Below are 18272 nucleotides of genomic sequence, written 5' to 3'. Positions count from 1 at the left end.
GGTTGTCTCGGCATCGACCCGTGACCTCAGCTACTGGGGGGTTGGAAAGCGGCTACTCGTCATTGCCACTGATGAGTGTGGGTCAGTCTTGTTGGCTGGTTGGCTAGCTCTTTTGGCTGTAAAGCATGGCGAACAGGAGGGACGGAAGTGTGCGAACCAGACGAACATGGACATGGGGGGGCCATTAGATGGGAAAAAAAGATGTTTAAAGATATTAGGTTTTGGATCTTTCTCCAAATTGTCTCCAAGTCACTTCTCACTGTGAATGAATTGGCCAAGTACTTAGGTCGTCCAATGTAAATACACCGCAGACAAATCTGTCTTAAGTTCTTCCCATCAACTCGTCTCTTTGAAGTCTTCTTCTCTTCACCTTCTTCTCATTCCTTTCTCACACGCACGCCTTTCTAACCATGGCGATTCACACGGAAGGCGTGGCGCCGAGGTCTCTACTCACCTCTGAGAAGCCGACCGTTGAGATCGTCGAGAATGTTAAGCCCATTGAGCTGAGAACCGTCACAGACCTCTTGTTGAGACGGGTCGAAGAGGCGCCAGATGTCGACGTCCTGGCTTACCCGGCAACAGCCAAAGGAAGAGATGACTATGTAAGCTACACAGCCAAGGACCTCGACCGGTTCGCCGACGAGGCTGCGCGCAAGTATGCGCAGGCTGGGCTTCTCCCTGAGGTATGCGACTTCACTCATTCACTCACTCTATCTCAGTCAGAAAATCAGTTGCTCACCATAAACAGAACCCTGCCTCCAGCCAAGCGGAAGTCGTCGCTCTGCTGGCAAACTCCGATCTCAACTATGTAGTCTCCATGTTCGCCTTGTCAAGGATGGGCTTTGCGGTGCTCTACCTCTCAACGCGTCTCTCGCCCGAGGCCTACGTCAACCTTTTGAAGAAGACCAACTGCAATCGCATCGTCATCTCAGACCGCTACAGCAGCACCGCATCTCAGATCAACGACCTGTACCCCATTTCCACCTTCAACATCCTCGACAAGTCCGAGTACGACCTGCCCGTTCCCTCGGGCGAGCGCTTCCCCGTCTTCACACACCCCAACGCCTCGCAGCGCATGTCCTTCATTGTGCACTCATCCGGTTCCACAGGCTTGCCGAAGCCCATCTTCCAGACGCATGCGGCTTGCATCTCCAACTACTCAAGCGGCATCCCCTACCGCGCGTTCTTGACTCTGCCGCTGTTCCACAACCACGGCATCTCAACACTGTTCCGTGCGATTTATGCAGGAAACAGGATCGCTATTTACAACGCCAACCTGCCCCTTTCTGGAACCACGCTAGTGAAGGCTATGGCCTCGACGGAGCCGGGAAGTTTGCACTGCGTTCCGTATGCGCTGAAGCTGCTCGCGGAGACTGAGGGAGGTATTGAGGCGTTGCAGAGGCTTAAGCTTGTGCTTTACGGCGGTAGCAGTTGCCCAGATGATTTGGGCGACCGTCTCGTTGAGGCGGGTGTTTATCTTGTCGGACATTACGGAGCGTAAGTTGATCATATTTTTCACTAAGCGAGTGACTCTGTTAACACGTTTGTCAGGACTGAAATGGGCCAGCTCATGACCTCCTTCCGTGAGCCCACAGACAAGTACTGGAACTACATGCGTCCCCTTCCCTCAGCCAAGCCCTGGCTGCGCATGATTCCCATCGCTGATGGCGTCTACGAGTGTGTTGTTCTGGACGGCCTCCCGTCCAAGGTCATGTCCAACTCGGACGACCCTGAGCCCAACTCTTACCGTACCCGTGATACCTTCGTCCCTCACCCAACTATTCCCGACGCCTGGCGCTACCTTGGCCGTCTCGATGACCGCGTTACGCTTGTGAACGGCGAGAAGGTCCTCCCTATTCCCTATGAGAACCACATCCGTGAGCACGAACTCGTCCAGGAAGTCGTCGTCTTCGGTGTCGGCAAGTCCATCCCCGGTCTAATTATCATCCCGAGCGAGAACGCAAAGGACCTCTCCAAGGAGGAAATTCTCAAGACTCTCAGCCCCGTTATCGCGGAAGCCAACGCACGCGCAGAGGCCTTCGGTCGCGTTTCTCCGGAGATGATCGAGGTCGTCGATATCGGCACCGAGTACCCTCGCACCGACAAGGGCACCGTCATCCGCGCTGCCTTCTACAAGCAGTTCGCCGACCTCATCGAAGAGGTATACCGCCGCTTCGAGGCGCCCAAGGATGACGTCGCTGGCGGCGAGCTTGTGACTCTGGACCTGCCCCAGCTGGAGGACTACCTCCTGGATCTTTTCCACACCAAGCTTGGCTTCCAGTCTCTGGAGAAGGGAACCGACTTCTTCGAGGCTGGTGTCGACAGTCTTCAGGCTAGCACGGCACGCGGATACATCCAGAGAGGCGTCAACCTGGGTGGCAAGACTCTGGGACAGAACGTTGTCTTTGAGTACCCCAATGTCATCTCGTTGGCCAAGCACGTTCACTCTCTCCGCACCGGCGAGGCCGCAGAAGCTGAGGACGAGATCGAGGTCATGAAGAAGCTGATCGCCAAGTACTCCGACTTCAGCGAAAGACAACCGGGCACCATCAACCCTGACGGCGAGACTGTTATCCTGACTGGCACCACTGGTTCCCTTGGAGCCCACCTTTTGGCCCAAGTAGTCCGCCAGCCCTATGTCAAGGCCGTCTACTGCCTTGCCCGCGCCTCATCCCCCGAAGAGGCCGAGTCTCGTGTCATCGCCTCGGTGACCTCCAAGGGCCTCAGTCTCTCTGACAGCGACAAGGCCAAGGTCAAGTACCTCCCCACTAACCTGGGCCAGGCTGACCTCGGCCTGACGCCGGAAGCCGCTGCCGAGCTCCGCAAGTCCCTGACGACAGTCATCCACTCCGCCTGGGCCGTCAACTTCAACCTGGGCGTCGCGAGCTTCGAGGCGCAGCACATCCGCGGAGTCCACAACCTCCTCAACTTCTGTCTCAGCACAGAGACGGTCAAGCCCGCGCGCTTCTACTTCTGCTCCTCCATCTCGGCTGCCGCGGGCACGCCGATCCCGGCCAGTATCAAGGAGACTTACGTCGAGAACCTCGAGCACGCGCAGAACATGGGCTACGCGCGCTCCAAGGTTGTCACTGAGCACGTCGTCAAGGCGGCGGCGACCAAGACTGGCATCACGGCCCGCGTGCTGCGTCTGGGACAGATTGTGGGCGATTCGGAGGGAGGCGTTTGGAACCAGACGGAGGCGATTCCGTTGATGATCCGCAGCGCAAAGGTCATCAAGGCGCTGCCTGCTCTGGACGAGGTAAGTCTACACCACCAAAAACAAATCCCCCGGAAATCACAAATAGAAACCCTTCTTGCTAACAGTTGCCATAGACCCCCTCATGGATGCCTGCGGACAAGATGGCTCTTGCAGTTCTCGAACTCGCTAGCCTTACCGGTTCCCGCTGCTCCTCCTGCGGCGCTCCCCCGGCGTCCCCTGACGACGCCGACTTGGATCTTGTTTACCAGGTCCAGAACCCGACTCTCTTCCACTGGACCTTCGACTTCCTCCGCGCGCTGCGTGCCGCGGGCTTGGAGTTCCAGATCGTTTCGCAGCGCGAGTGGGTGCGCCGCCTGCGTGAATCCGACCCTGACCCGGAGAAGAACCCTACATACAAGCTTCTTCGTTTCTTCGAGGAGAAGTACGACAATGACAAGCCCGGTCGTGAGGGCCTTGTGTTTGAGACGCAGAGGACGGGCGAGAAGAGCCCTGCTGTCGGACAAGGCTGGGATGTCGTTGGAAGCGGACTGGTTGAGAAGATGGTGAGGTGGATGGAGACGCAATGGTAGATTCATGAACTGCCTAGGACTTGTGTGACTCATTAGTGGCGTTTGGCATTGTTTAGTATGGGATTTGAGTTATATTTGCGGGATGGATATCATGAACATGGACAAATTGAGCCTTCATTTTTACAGATATTGACGAGACTGTGAACTTGAGATGTGTGAATCTTTTGTCAATCTTGATGTATTTGACCTGAACAGATAATCACATTTTGTCTTTTGATTTTATCATCGTAGATAGGTATATGCATGAACATAATGTCGAGCTTTCACCCCGACTGAGGAATCGGCCATCGAGTGCCGCTTGGTATAACGGAAACCAGCACATGCTTCCAAGCGCCGAGTTGTACATAAACTTTCAATCCACCCATCTGAGATTGTAAAGCTCATAAATCATTGGCCTGGAAACCCCCTCAGCATGCATCCGGAGGCGCCCGGAGGTCCGACCCCAGCTCCCCAGCCGCTGTTCCTGAGACATCAGATACAAACCCGGCTTCTTATAATACATCGCCAATCACCAAGTCATCGCGAGTCGTACAATCGAAATTAATATTTCGAAAAAAATCCAGACATGCGTTTCCTCACCTTCGGCCTGCTAGGCGTCGCCTTGCAAGCGGCGGCGTATACGCCCCTCAACGTCACGGCCATCACAACTCGCGACGGTTACTCGGTGCTCGAATGCTGGCAAATTGAATCTGTCCCCGTCGAGGCGCGTGCAGCCATCAACTACGAATTCGGCGGTGACCTGACCCGCGCAGAATGGTCCATCATCAAACCTCGGACGACGGTTGGCGAGGCGTGGGCACCGGCTGTGCAGTGAGTTATGCTTATGCTAGCTAGATGGGATGACCCTGTTCCCGTTTCCCATTTTTTTTTCGTCCGCCACGCCAACTTAGATGGCATGACAAGATTGTTTGAATCATTTCCTTCTTGTTCATGCTGATGTTGTTGATGACATCAATTTTTGCCGGGGCGGGCGGGCGAGCTGACTTTGGCACGTAGGTTGACAGTCATCATGAACGGTCTAATCCGCATCACATCCCCCGCTCCCCAAAATAGCTCGCGAGCGATGCCGCTCCCCGATTCTGACGCTCCGCAACGGCCAGAGACAACGGTTGCGTACATTCAGCCAGGCACGGTATCCTCGTCGCTCGTCATCGCGGCCGACTTGAAGAACACCAGTATACACGCCGGACATTTTACAGAGTTCCCTGGCGATGAGCCAACGGTGCTGTTACAGGTGCCCTGGGCTGGAAACATTGCACCGAAGTACCGCGTCCTGGGGGATGGGCCTTGTGAGAAGGGAGCGTGGACATTCTGACGACATTTTGCGGGGTATTAATTACCACGGGGGGTATGAAAAGAGGACAAATACAAAGATTATGACAATGGCACTGTTCAGCCACCACTACGGACGGCGTCTTCCAAGGCCTCGGCCCAAAGTGGCGAGGGGGTCTGGCTTGCGAGGGATGGGGTCTTAGTCTGAAGCACAACAATGTTCTAACCCAGGAGAGCTCAAAGAATCGCGTTAGCCGACAAGACAAGTTGTTGCAAGAACCCCTGGAACGTGGATGGCGAAGGCCAAGAAAAAACGAACGCCATAACCCCAAAGTCTAATTGATGCGCCAGAGGGACGGGAAAGGCTTGGTTGAAGGCAGGGAGGATACGACTTTGGGGCTCGCGCGGGTCTGCTTCTGTTCTCACGGTAAAAATGATCATAATTGGCAAAGTAAGCGTTAATAAATGCACCGTCGGAGGGAAACCATCTGGTAATCTTCGTCCGAATGACGGCTGCGAAGGGCACAGCCATCGCATGCCATGCGTTGCTTGTGAGGGGATCGGCGCTCGTAACGCAACGCAGTTGACCGGTGCTTCTTAGTGTTCTCTTTAAGCATTTCTTTGCCGGGACATCCGCTGCTACTTCGTGTGTTCTGACAATGACTAAATTACGCAGACCATGATGATGATGATGATGATGATGCTAACACAAAAAACCTGCCGGTTTTATGGGTAACAGCCCCCCTTCGCAGGGAGAACATTTGGTGATGGTGACGTTGCTGGATGAGCTCTAAAGACAGGGAGAAAGACCAGATGAGAGACTAGACGCGCCAGCGGTCGGGTAATTTGACGAAGCAATGTTTAGTTTTCGTCTTCCCGTGTGTTCTCCTTTCCCTTCGGTGATGAGAAAAGTGGCTAATGATAGTTGGCTGTGAGACAACGCATTTGCCGAAGCTTCTGATCGTCACACTGCTTCTATGGCATTACGGCACCGACGGGCTTCATCCGGGGCATTTTCAATTCATGTTGGAGACACCTTCACTTCATTTTTTTATTTATTTCTTTTTAATCGGTTGGTACTAATACTTTGCGCATTCTAACGGCAGATGAGGATCAAATGCAAGGCCCAGAACCTCGGGATGTGACACACATCTGCGTCCCGTGGTCTCGTGGTTTATAGAGATGCATGGTAGCAATCCCGCCGGTGGCAGGGTGGTCAGCGTAGAGGAGGGGGGGGGGAGGGGGCCATAACTGTGGAGGGCGATCTCGGCAGTAGCCCTAAAACCAGGAAAAATCCCACGATTTGTGATTTGCTTCCCAGCCTCGACCGGCCGCCTGTGCGCTGTTTGCTGGCCTTTCTCCCCCTTCTACGGGTACTCTCCACACCGGGGAATAGGGTTCTGACAGCGATCATCCCAGAAGAGGTGTGCGGCATGCCCAAAGAGGCATGCGGACGCGGGGGTTAGGTACCAAGAAAAGGTGTGTGGGAAAGGCGTGTGTGGGAGGGATCATTATTTTGGTGGCGGGCCGAATGGGGGTCAAATGTTCGAGACCCCAGGGCTCGGGGTGTTCAAGGAGAATAAACAAAACGTCAGTCAGCTGCTTTGCCTCGAAAATGTAGAAAAAAGAAAAGAGTGTATGCCGATACCCGTGATTGGGGTCTAGATCATAGGCAGGAAGGGGTTCTGAACATCTTGGGGGGTGTAGAGGTGTCACCAAGCCTTGGCAGCTAGCATTGCAGTTCACAGCCGTGGGTAACAGGCACACAAGCAACCGGGAGTGTGTCGCCATGTCTTGAGACGGCAGGGCCAGGCGACAGGAGCTGTTTGTTTGGGCGATGTTGTTCACCACTCAACGTGACCTCGTGGGCTCGTGGATCATTGCCGGTTCAAGGATGCGCTGCGCTGCTTGAAGGATGCTAAGGGAGGGTGTGGAAGCTTCGTAGGTGGCTGAGTTGGTTTGTGATGGGTAGCTCAGTGTTCGCGAACTTCCAGGGATGGAGTGTGCATAAGGCTAAATGTTAGATTCAGTTGCCGAACCTGGTGCGGGAAACTGGCCATTAAGCACCAATGGTCCGAATTAAATTAGCATTTGGTATATCCGTATGGGTGTTCTTATAGGTTCACAGTTGAGAGTTAGATGAACAAGTTGGTGTGTCATAGGTAAAGCTTCATCATTGGATGCCATGGCAAACACGCTAGGCTGCGCTTGAATTCATAGTTGTTCTTTGCATGGTGGTTGATCCGTTCTCTCTCTCTCTCTCTCTCTCTCTCTCTCTCTCTCTCTCTCTCTCTCTCTCTCTTGCATCTGTGACCAACGAATGTGGCCCTGGCTTGAATACATGTACATCCTTGAAAACGAGATCTGCCACGACTGACCTGGTGATTGGCATTTTGCTTTCCCGAGAGACATCGGACAGCCATCCGTGTCATCCATCATATGTCATCAAACCATCGTCGCGGGTGCGAATCGTAGAGCGGATATGTACGATGACCCTGTCCAGGTCCTGGTCTGCAGCTGGCTGACGCGGTAGCCGATGATTGGGCTGGACAGGGTGAATCAGGGGTGAGTCCAATCCGTGATCAATTTGACTCTGTAGGTGGTGGGAAACGTGGTGTGGTATAGAGCCACGAAGCTAATCGAAATGTGTGTGTGTGTGTGTGTGTATGAGTGTGTGAGGGTGTGAGTGAGCAAGTGAGGCCTTGACATGTGAAAAGCTGAAGGTCACTCACTGAACTGTCAGCGAGTGAGAAGAGTCTTGTGAATCCTGCAACGGAAATAGCACTACCAAGGCCAAAAGCCGTCGCCACCATCCAATGAGGCTTCACATGGCGTAAGCGATTTGATGTAGTGCCCGTTCAACCGTCCAAATCCCTTCGGCCGTGGACGAAGAGGACTGATCAGGCAGAACGCCTAAGACACTTGTGCCGCTGCCTGCGCTGCATTTTCCTCATATGACTACCTGACGTCTCCAGTCGCCGCTGCGGCTGTTCGGTATGGTTCAGCAGCATCTGAGAGTATTTTGGCTTGTGATACGTGACTCTTTGCAGTTCTGTTTGACCGTGGCTTGAATGATCAAGGCTGCAACGTTCTTTTCGCGTTACTGTTTGAAAGGAGGGTCGCATATAACATATGGTCTAGTGACTGAGGATCAACGGCCAATCCACTTCCTACTTGTGTGCACTCGCTGCTTCTCTCGCTCACGTTGTGTTGGAATCTCTATATTCCCACACCAAATCAGGGCATTCTCTCAACCTTACCCGCCCGGTAGATGCTCGACAAGGAATCCGCCGAGAAATTCCTCAATGGTTGACTCGAGTTTACACCCACTGCAGCCAGTCTCCATTCTCGCCCAGCCCTCTAGCGACATCGGCGGTTACGCGGGACAATCCAGTGAGGGGCCGCAACAGATTTACAGGGGACAGCCTGGAGGGCGTCTCGCCTTGACTATCTGACATTCTTCTTGGCTTTTGATGCTATCCATTCACACGAGACGAGACGTCAAGGAAGCAACAAAAAAAGTGACTTGCGAAAACCCACAATCAAAATAGTTGACCCCCGATAGCTGAAGACCGTGTCAAAGCCAGTTGAGACGAAACGACATCAAGAAGAAGGCTCCGAGACACCGGCTATAAACAAAACATTTAACACCAAACAGTTCCAGACTGTGAGCCCAAGGCGCCGATCGCATCGGTCTTCGGATTACAGCTCTAGAGACAAGCCGAACACACGCCGACCAAGGGTCTGAACTGAGACTCTCAAGAGGTTACGAGTATATCCCGTTCCCGCCCGTCACTCCCTGGAACCTTTTCATACCACCAACCTCAAAAGGTTTTGACCTGCACTCGTCTCCAATAGTACAGACTTAGTTCTCATCCATCTCCACGAGAGTCGAACAGCGCATCGAAAGGTGGGGATATCGACACACGCCAGGCCATCCTCGTCCACAAGCTTGCTGCTGTTCAGTCTCACTTTTTTGTCGCATTTGCCTCTCACACGAAATCATCTCATCTCATCTCATCCTCGCCCGCCTCACCAAAGTTTTCGCAATCTCCAACTGTATCCATCTCATCAATTCCCTCCTTCGGTGTCACCGCCACTCCAAATTACTCTTCCTCAGCCTTTGTGTCTCTCCCCTTACCCTTGGGTCAACAATCTCGGCTGTCGAGCCTATCCTGCAGCCACCGGAACTTACGCAAACAGGCGAACTTTAGCCAGGATTCTCCCACGATCCACCGCTTTGCATGCACTACACGCTCACTCACCTAACAGCGTGCATTCAAGACGCATAACCCAACCCTGTAGGGATATAGTGTCTACCCTAGCACGGACACAGCCCGAGTACGTACACAATTGCTCACTTCTCTCAGTTAGCTGCATGAAAGGGCCGCATTGCAGCTTCGCAACACAACTTGAGACGACAAGAGGGATAAATCGAACCAACTGCAGCGTAAGAAGGGGAAAAAGGGCCCCTCTCAAAACACCTGCATCCTGAGTGGATAACCGCCACCAAGGCCCATTATCCGTGTGCTTCCTGTGTGTTTATCCTCTCCACCGTGACGCATCAAACAACAACTCGCTGGGGTCTAGAACTCTCAGAAACCACGACGGCTTTAGAGAGAGGCGCTCTACTGGAGCACCGGTCCGTTAGCGTGTAGCAACCCGACATCATCCATCATCATCCCAACTTTCGAAACTCTGCGACACGAAAGGCCCTTTTTTGCCTTTGCTCTCTCGTCCTGTCAAGCACAAGTCACTGGGGGACCTAACAAGCTTACACCCTCGAGCCTTCCGGTTGTCTGTGACGTTCGCGCGGAGCTCTGAACTTGATCGGACTTGGACCGGTGCAGAGTCCAACTGTCTTGGCCCATTAACTGATCTTCTCCCTACGATACAGAGTTGTGTATATCACCGCCACTTCCAGGCTCTCCTCATCAGCGCCTTACCCAGAGTTTCCCCCCAACCTGATTTCTCTTCCTACGTGGTTGAGACATACATATCCGGCAGTGCCCCTTGACTCTGGAGTGAGACGTCTTTTCACGTCGGCGGCTTGTCGCCTCATCAACGACGCACTCTTCTTACCTGGTCACTCGACTTCCTCCTGCATCTGCAGCCTGCCCAGGTCCAGTCCAGTGCTCCCACGCCTCCATCGTCCTGCAGGAGCCATATAGCCGCATTATACTCGAGCCCTCCTCTCGTCTGATCTCCTAGACCGTTCTTGTTGTTGGCGTCGCCGCTCTACACGCTACTCCTTTCACAACAAATTCGAATCCTTTCCCGATTCTTTCCATTGACTGCTTTCTTTCTCGTCAACTAACCCTGGCTTCCAAGAACCTGGGTACCTCGCCCTAAGCCTAGTCCAGCCGTCATCCCTCGCACTACAACGCCGCACCGCCGCCATTCACCCATCGACTTAAACTTTGGCATCTCTCCCCTTTATCCGCTGCGAATACACTGATTGGCATTTTGTCATTGTCACAGAGTCTTCTGGCATAAACCAACCTCACCCCCAACCCACCGCACCACAAAAAACCATATCAAACCGGGGAATAAACTCGCGACCTATCCTGGCATCGCATAGAGGGGCAGCCACATCATCAGCCCACGCATAATTATACTCTGCGATCAACCATTTACACACACCTCAGACTCACACACAGGCAGAGTCTGCATCTGTACCTACATATCCCTCCCCTCCCCTCTCTCTCTCTTTCTTCCCTTACCCGCGCCTCTCCCATCGTCCCCCATCCAAGTGAGACAGCGAGACCCTATCACCCCACGCTCGACGTCAAAGGCGCACAAAGAAGAAGAAAAAATACCATACAACAACAGGGTTTTTGTGCGTGCAGCCTTTCCCTCTGCACACCCCGCCTCTCCTCCGACATTCCCCCCCATTCCTCAGCAAGACATCCCAGGTCCCAGCTCCAGAACCACGAGACCCCCATCGGGCGCCTCACCGCAACATTCTGATCCAATCACGGCGGTCCAGCCCGCCCACGACGACAACCTCCCCTGCCACCTTTCGAACGGGGGTATCAAGCTCGAGCAAACACGCTAAGACAGACCCTTGTCAAAGAGTGGAGGCCCGATTTCTCGATTTCATCGTCCCCTTTCATTCTTAAGTTGATTGCTCGCCTGGCCCTGCCAAAAGGCCCTGTACATTTCCCGCTGTTGCAGCTTGCTTCTAGAACCAGAGGTCCAATCCCATTTACTCTGTTCAACTCTTCCTCCACTCTTTAAGAGAAAGAGAACAGGGGGTTGGAAAATCAACGAAGAACTACACATCCACTTGCACACATTTGTCGTCAGATCAACGCGACTCGGAACCCGGGTCCCTCAACCGGAGAGGGGTCTACTCTTTTTTTTTCAGACCGCAACTTCTGATACTGACTCCGTCCCTCATCTCCGCCTTTTTAACAAGAAAATCTCGTCTACGACAATAATACATTTATACCCCCCGGGGGAGGCCTACCGCACGCACGCAACGGGCCCCTTTTTTCCAGACGTCTTGTTTCTCTCAACCTTCGCAGCTCGCAGCTTGGTTACTAAAAGCTCGCTCGTCGGCCATCGTCCACCTCGCCCTCTCATCGATCGTACGCTTTTTTCTTTCCAGTGTGTGCGTCGAGTCGAAAAGGGAAACCTTGCTCCCAATGAGTCCATAGCGAGGCTTACATCTTCCATCTTTCCACGTTCTACAATACTCGCTCACGTCTTTTGATTTACACCATTTTTTATGACCTCTTATTCGTCCGTGCCTCCGATATAGTGAGAGCGATACCACATATACACCCATCCATACCCATCAAACGCATCCACATACTTATTCAACTATACACGCACAAAAATCACACAAACCGCGGCAATGTCTCGTCTTTCCCCGTTCCCATCCAACATGACATTCCGCACCGAATCTCGTGCTAGTGTCGCCGCCTCCGACACGACGTACTACACATGCGCCTATCAGTCTTTCCACGACGTAGAGCTTTACGCTCCAAGCTCTCCGCCTTCCAAGACCCCCGTATTCGCGCCGGTCCGGGCTCCGGCACCACCCTCCGCGCCAAAGAGCCAATGCATTTCCACTTCCAAGGACCAGGAGCCGGAACCATCTGAAATGCGCCGTCAAGATTCTGGATATGAGTCGCTACCTCCCCGCAACTCATCCTCATACCAGCGCCGCACATCAACCGCTTCCTCGTCTCAGTCTTCTTCACAGCCGCACTCCCGTCCGCGGGGCCGCCCAACAATCCGCCGCACCCCGAAGCCAAACACGTATCCCAATGCGGCGCGGACAAGTGGTAGCAGCCTATACCACCCGTCCTCCAGAGGCCACCACTCTTCACACTCGCATGCGCAGCCGGCAACGTTTTTCCATTTCCCGGCCCACCCCACCGATGTCGAACTCGCTTCCCGTCGACCACGAGAGGACCTCGAGCTCGATGAGAGAGGGCTGCTCTCGCCCACGCAGCAACCCGGCAGCGAGTCCGCGGAGATGGCTCCCCTTCCCCCTCAAGCAACGCATTACTGGACCAGTGACCGGACGAGACGGCTCGAATATGCCGCCATCGATGCCGCCAGCCGGGGCGTCAAGGGCTGGGTGAAGCGGCATCTCGTCCCGGACTGTTTCGTCCCGAAGGAGAAGCACGTTGCTTTCGACGACGACACGGGTAGCGTGCGACGATACAGACTCGAGCTCGATGAGGAGCCCACGGAAAAGTGCAACTACGGCGGCCGGAAAAGGAGTTGGTTCGGATGGCGCCGCTCCAAAACGGCGTGAGCACACGCAAGTCGGAAAAACGCCATGGCTGTCGATTTCTCTTTTTTTTTTTTTTTTAACAGCATGCCCTGGTTTTGATCGAGATGCATTTTTATCTGCTTTAATACCGGTGTTGGGCTATTTTTTATTTTTTTGAATTATGGTTGGGGGATGGCATCACGCGTCGACATTTGCACACGCGGCTCATCAGGCTGCATTGGCGTTTTATACCCAGCATTTGGTATTGTTGGCTTCTGGTTGCCTTCTTATTTGCTTTTTATGCCTTTATTTGTTAATGTTTTCTGTTGAGACTTCCCGAAACGAGGAATGAGGCATGAGCTGCTTGATTGAGCTTCAGACTGGCATAGCGTATCATAGATCATAGAGCGCCGCGACGAGATTTGCGGAGAGCCGGAAGAGGAGGATGAGAATGAGGAAGAGGATGTCTTTGAGGACTATGAGACTCGTACACAGGGTGAGAGTTGTTGATAGTTTCCAATCAGACTGCATCACGTTCAAAACTTGAATCTTAGTTTCTGTGAGGCTCTTTGTGTCTTGGTCCGATGTCATTTAAAATCGGCGCCATTCTTCAAAGCTACTGCAACTTGAAAAGGTGTGCTTCAGAAACACCACTAGACCCGGGGACCATACACAGTGAGACGAGATGAAAGGTGGTGTCTAAGTCGAAGTTGAGCACTCTTCCAGCACCCGGATCCGGCAGCCGGTGACGGTCCGGCCCGCACCGGCTGGCCTTCCGGCGAAAGAAGCGGTGAAAAGGTTGAAAGGTCAGACGATCGAAATCGTTTTCAATCCAAGTACGCGCAACGAGTCATTGCCCGTCTATAAGCTGGTCAAGTTGTGCTTTACATTCATTGTATACAGTATATATTCCGTACAACCTCTAGAGTCTTGAGTAATGGAGTATGCCGATCACGACAACAAATCGGGCCCCCACGACCACCTCCGCTTGCAAAATGGCAGCTGTCCTTGGCCAGGCAGTGGATCAGTCGTGAAGATGGAACTGCCTCCTGACGATCCGTTTTTTAGTCCCACCCCGTTTGCTCCGCTCAACCAACGCGGGCTTGGCTGTCGAAAAATTTCCCACGACGCCTTCACCGCTCGTTGACATCAGCACCACAGCAACGGCAGTACATCATGCAGGTCGAAACGCCCAACCGATTCCCGCGGTCCAGCTCGGTCACTGCAATCTTCTAGGGGGGGGTAGGGCCAGCTGAATCACTTCTGCCCGACCTTGACGCACTCAATCACAGCCAAGTGCCGCCACGGACCCTGACCCCGCGATACGCTCCGAATCTCCAGCTTGGCGCGGCCCAGGATATCGGTCCAGCACTCGAGCGAGCGCTGTTTACCACCAAAAGTAAGCATCATGAAGTCGAGCATCGCCGATGTGTAATGCGGAGGGTTGCCCATGACGTCTTCCTGGATCAGCAGACGGCTGTCGTCGGCCATGGCGTCGGCGATGATGCTGAGCATGTTTGTGGCGATGATGTCGCCGTAGTTATGCAGACACCGCCGAATCCAATAAATCAGAGCACCTGCAAGTAGTAAGATTAGCAACCCTGCTTGTCTCACACTTTGGATCGTAAGTGCGAAGGGCAATCGCCATCACCTTTCTCGGGTTGTTCCTTATGGAAGTCGATAGCCTGCTTCCTCACGAGCCTCATCTCCTCGTCGTCGGTTTGCTTCACAGCCTCAACCACCTCCGGGCGGTCCTGTAACACGCACCGATCCAACGGCAAGTCGGGGTTCTCCCGGTGGATAGCCTTGATAGATTGGCCCCGCCCGGCGCCGACATCCACAAAAACTGCCCGGTCCGTCCGATTCGCCTTTGCCCATTCGACCACCCATCCAAAGTCGTAGACGCCGGCTATAGGCATTTTCTCTTCGATCGGTCCCATGGCGCGAAAGAATCGCTGCATACGCGGCGGGTCGTTTTGCAACATTTCGTACCACCCGAATTCGGGTGTGCCGTACGCGTAGGTCCCCGGGACGTGGTTCAGAGTCTGCGGCTCTTTGCGACCGTACTTTTCGAAGTAGGCTGGCATATGTACATATGGCACCATCCCGTTCTCCCATCTACGAACGTTAGTTAGAATAATCATATAAAGTAAGGTGAAAATGGTCAAAATAGCAAAGTGACGTACGTCATCCCGACAACTTGGCCAGCTGGCTGGCCCTCTAAGTAGATGCGAGACCGCTTAGTATGGCCGACAGAGTCATCGCCAACTTGTGCCAAAATGCCCAGAGACGTGAGAACACCTCCGATTCGTCCTATCGCACGTTAGCGCGAGCTATTGATCACAGTCGTCCGGCGGTTCGCAACTTACTTATCAACGACTCTTCAGCCTCAACCTTTGTCGCCAAATCGCCATACGAAATACTCCCCTCTGTCGGGATATGATCGTATACCTTCCATTCCCAGAACAGCCTGTTTGCACCCAACTGCGCAACCTGTGCTGTTGCATCAAGCCATTCGTCGGCAGGGTCCTTGACGGCGGCGATGAGCTTGTTCGCGGCGTCGACGATGCGTCGCCGTTGACTCTTATCCAGGTCACTCCCAGGCGCTCCGGACGCGCTCAAAAAGGATTGCACGGCCGCGTTGACATCATCCGCCGCCGCGGTGGCCTCCGACCGGACCTGATCACCGGCGTCTCCCGACATTAGACGGTAGGTACGAAAGACTCCCTAAAGCAGACTTAACAAAATACAGGCAAGTCCCGGTCGCTAATTGATTGTCTGATGTGGTGTTATTAAAAAGACGCCAGTGTATGTCGGACACGTTGTAGCTGTCACAAGTTTGTAGACCAAATACTCAGCATGCGTTCGTAGACGTCATCCCCCACGTCAACCAAAAAAACACGGGGTAGCACGCGTCGAAGCAGATAGAGAATACGCAAATATGTGTTGGCAGTATGTACTAGCGCTCTTCTTTACTCTGAATGAAATCACAGGAGTCAGAGTGAGAACGGAGATTGCCTATGTAAGAATACTAGATCGAACTTTTGGCTCCTGCTACCAGCGTTCAAAGATATCCTGATGCAGTTATGCGACATTCAGATAAAACTTCGCGGCTGGATGCGGCACCCTAATGTTCACACTCATCCGTCTGTCGACGGCACAGTGCCGCGCACGTCCATGTCTCTCCTATGATTGATGGCATGCGATGAAAAGGCTTGGCGGAGATTTCGTCCGCCGGCCAATGGCAGAATAAGAGCTATTGTCGAGCTAAACTGAAATTTGTTAAGTAGAGAAAGCCATACGACTAGCGTGAGCATTGTTGGCAGATCAGAGACATTGCGCAAAGCCGTCGCGTGTGAATGGTCTTCGAGCGGAGCATTTCACCACTGGCGGCGTCCAGCTATTCTCCTCTTGGCCACGCCACCTCCCCGACTCCTCAACCGGAGACGAGTCCGCCGGAGCTACTGTGCTGGTAACAGCGCCGGTCTCCTGCCAAAGCCGGCAGAATGTCGATGATGAGGCGTAATAGGCTGTTTCCTTCGAGCGCATGGCGCAGGGATGAATGGTGGTGGCACTTGGTTGAGCATAGTCAGTCGCTGTTCGCACACACATTCTGCCCATTTTCTCCCCTCCATGGCCGTATTTGCTGATTTATTGCTGACAAAAAATCATAGTGCAATCCTCGGTCTGTCCGTCCAACGGTCTTTTTCCTTGTCGGCTGTTGTTTTGTCGTGTTAGCTATCTCGATAGATTACCCCAACTACAAACCAACTGACCCGGCCGAAATTTCCAGCTGAATTACGCGTCTGCTTGAATCTTTAAAAAGAAAGCTGGGGAGCTTACAACCCCAGAGTAACCCTCTTAGTGTTTTGGACCTGCTTTTGACTTTAGCTCAAGGGAATTTGACGATTCTGGACGGCATATTCCTGGCGGAACCCTAACCACCGGATCATCCGACGATTGCGACGACCAAAACCATATTTTTTTTTCCCCCTTCAAAGACAGCATTGAGTCTGCGAGAAACACTGCGGACATAGACGAACTACACATTCTGGGCTTGGTCAGCCCGAAGTAATCATGGCGGATACAGCAAACAGAGATATCCCAGCCAAAGAAACACCATCACTTCCGCAGCTACCAGAATCGCATCCTGTATCTCAATCAACCCAACCAATTACTGCCGAAAACATGGTAGAGGCCGATTCAGACCACGGCGATCCATCACGAGAGGATGAGTATGACGAAGGGTTCGATTCGAGCAGTTCTCACTCCGCCTCGACGTCGCTCTCGAGCAGCGTGCGCGATTACGTCTTCGAGAATACACGGCGCTATCACAAGTACATGGAGGGGCGGTATCTGCTACCCAACGATGAGCCCGAGCAAGAGCGGGAGGATATGAAGCATGCCATGTGCGTCAACGTGATGGACGGCAAGCTGCATAGCGCGCCATTGAAGAAACCTCAAAAGATTGTTGATATTGGAACGGGAACGGGCATCTGGGCAATCGACAGTGAGTTTCAGGCTTTCTTCGACTTCATTTTCTTCATCCCCTCATCAGTGATATCTTGTCGCTGCACGTATTTATGCACCCGTTGGTATTGGAATGTTGTCGTATGGCCAGTCGATGATTTCCCCGCACTTAAGCCCCTTTTTCGGCATTCATCAACCAGCAAGAGAATCGAACCTTCAGACGGGGGAGACTAACAAGGTTCGCAGTGGGCGATGAGTATCCCGAATCAGAAGTCGTCGGCATCGACCTCTCCCCTATCCAACCAGACTGGGTTCCCCCGAACGTCCGCTTCATTGTCGATGACGCCGAGGCAGACTGGGTCTGGCCTGCAGGCAGCATCGACTTTGTGCACGCGCGGCACGTGTGCATGGCCATCAAAAACTGGCCCAGGCTCCTGTCTCAGGCCCACGACGCCTTGCGGCCCGGTGGCTGGATCGAGCTGCAGGAGCTCAGGTTCCATCTCCAGTGCGACGACGGGACTATGCCGGGGCCCGAGCAGTACGGCTACGGCAAGTTTGTTGACCTTTGCATAGCCGGCTTCCGTAGCTTCGGCATCAACCCGCTTAATATGGAGCGAAACCGGGAATTGCTGCAGAGCAGCGGGTTTGAGAACGTTGTAGAGAAGGTGTGGAAGGTGCCGATTGGAGTGTGGCCGAAGGACCCCAAGCTTAAGACAATTGGACTGTACAACCGCAGCATGCTCATCGACGCATTGCAGGCGGTCAGCATGGCGCCTTTGACAAGAGGGTTGAAGTGGAGTGCTTCCGAGGTTGAGCTGTTCTTGATTGATGTGCGGAAGAGTTTGATGAACACTTCGATACATTCGTATCTAACCTTTCATGTGGTTTACGGGCAAAAGCCCGGTGGAGAATAGGCTTAATCTAGGCGGAATAGTCTCATATACCAAATGAAGACATGAATGAGCAATCATATTATCATTGACCCCAATTGACTAATCTGATGGGTTAG

At 53.3% G+C, this 18272-nt stretch overlaps 5 protein-coding genes across 5 annotated transcripts; 4 read left to right on the top strand and 1 right to left on the bottom strand.

Moving 5' to 3' along the window:
* Positions 1-410: 410 nt before the first annotated feature.
* CTRU02_210702 (Iterative polyketide synthase CazM 2) lies at positions 411-3789 on the top strand (the record flags this gene model as incomplete). Its single annotated transcript, XM_036722048.1, has 4 exons — positions 411-683; positions 749-1497; positions 1552-3259; positions 3334-3789. 4 exons carry the CDS (start codon positions 411-413, stop codon positions 3787-3789), a joined length of 3186 nt encoding a protein of 1061 aa, XP_036586420.1.
* A 565-nt stretch (positions 3790-4354) lies between these two features.
* CTRU02_210701 (uncharacterized protein) lies at positions 4355-5104 on the top strand (the record flags this gene model as incomplete). Its single annotated transcript, XM_036722049.1, has 2 exons — positions 4355-4599; positions 4786-5104. 2 exons carry the CDS (start codon positions 4355-4357, stop codon positions 5102-5104), a joined length of 564 nt encoding a protein of 187 aa, XP_036586421.1.
* A 6819-nt stretch (positions 5105-11923) lies between these two features.
* On the top strand, positions 11924-12835 carry CTRU02_210700 (uncharacterized protein; the record flags this gene model as incomplete). Its single annotated transcript, XM_036722050.1, has 1 exon — positions 11924-12835. The coding sequence occupies one exon, from the start codon at positions 11924-11926 to the stop codon at positions 12833-12835; it is 912 nt and encodes a 303-aa protein (XP_036586422.1).
* A 1215-nt stretch (positions 12836-14050) lies between these two features.
* Positions 14051-15496, bottom strand: CTRU02_210699 (O-methyltransferase; the record flags this gene model as incomplete). Its single annotated transcript, XM_036722051.1, has 4 exons — positions 14051-14370; positions 14445-14911; positions 14980-15106; positions 15163-15496. 4 exons carry the CDS (start codon positions 15494-15496, stop codon positions 14051-14053), a joined length of 1248 nt encoding a protein of 415 aa, XP_036586423.1.
* A 1374-nt stretch (positions 15497-16870) lies between these two features.
* Positions 16871-18177, top strand: CTRU02_210698 (methyltransferase domain-containing protein; the record flags this gene model as incomplete). The annotated part of the gene is made up of 2 exons (XM_036722052.1): positions 16871-17303; positions 17510-18177. 2 exons carry the CDS (start codon positions 16871-16873, stop codon positions 18175-18177), a joined length of 1101 nt encoding a protein of 366 aa, XP_036586424.1.
* Between the last annotated feature and the right edge of the window lie 95 nt (positions 18178-18272).

The sequence above is a fragment of the Colletotrichum truncatum genome (genome assembly GCF_014235925.2).
Source record: "Colletotrichum truncatum strain CMES1059 chromosome Unknown Contig_0007, whole genome shotgun sequence".
In the NCBI taxonomy this organism is placed as follows: Eukaryota; Fungi; Ascomycota; class Sordariomycetes; order Glomerellales; family Glomerellaceae; genus Colletotrichum; species Colletotrichum truncatum.
The sequence above is the reverse complement of the archived record's forward strand: the minus strand, read 5'-3'. Positions and strand labels throughout refer to the sequence as shown.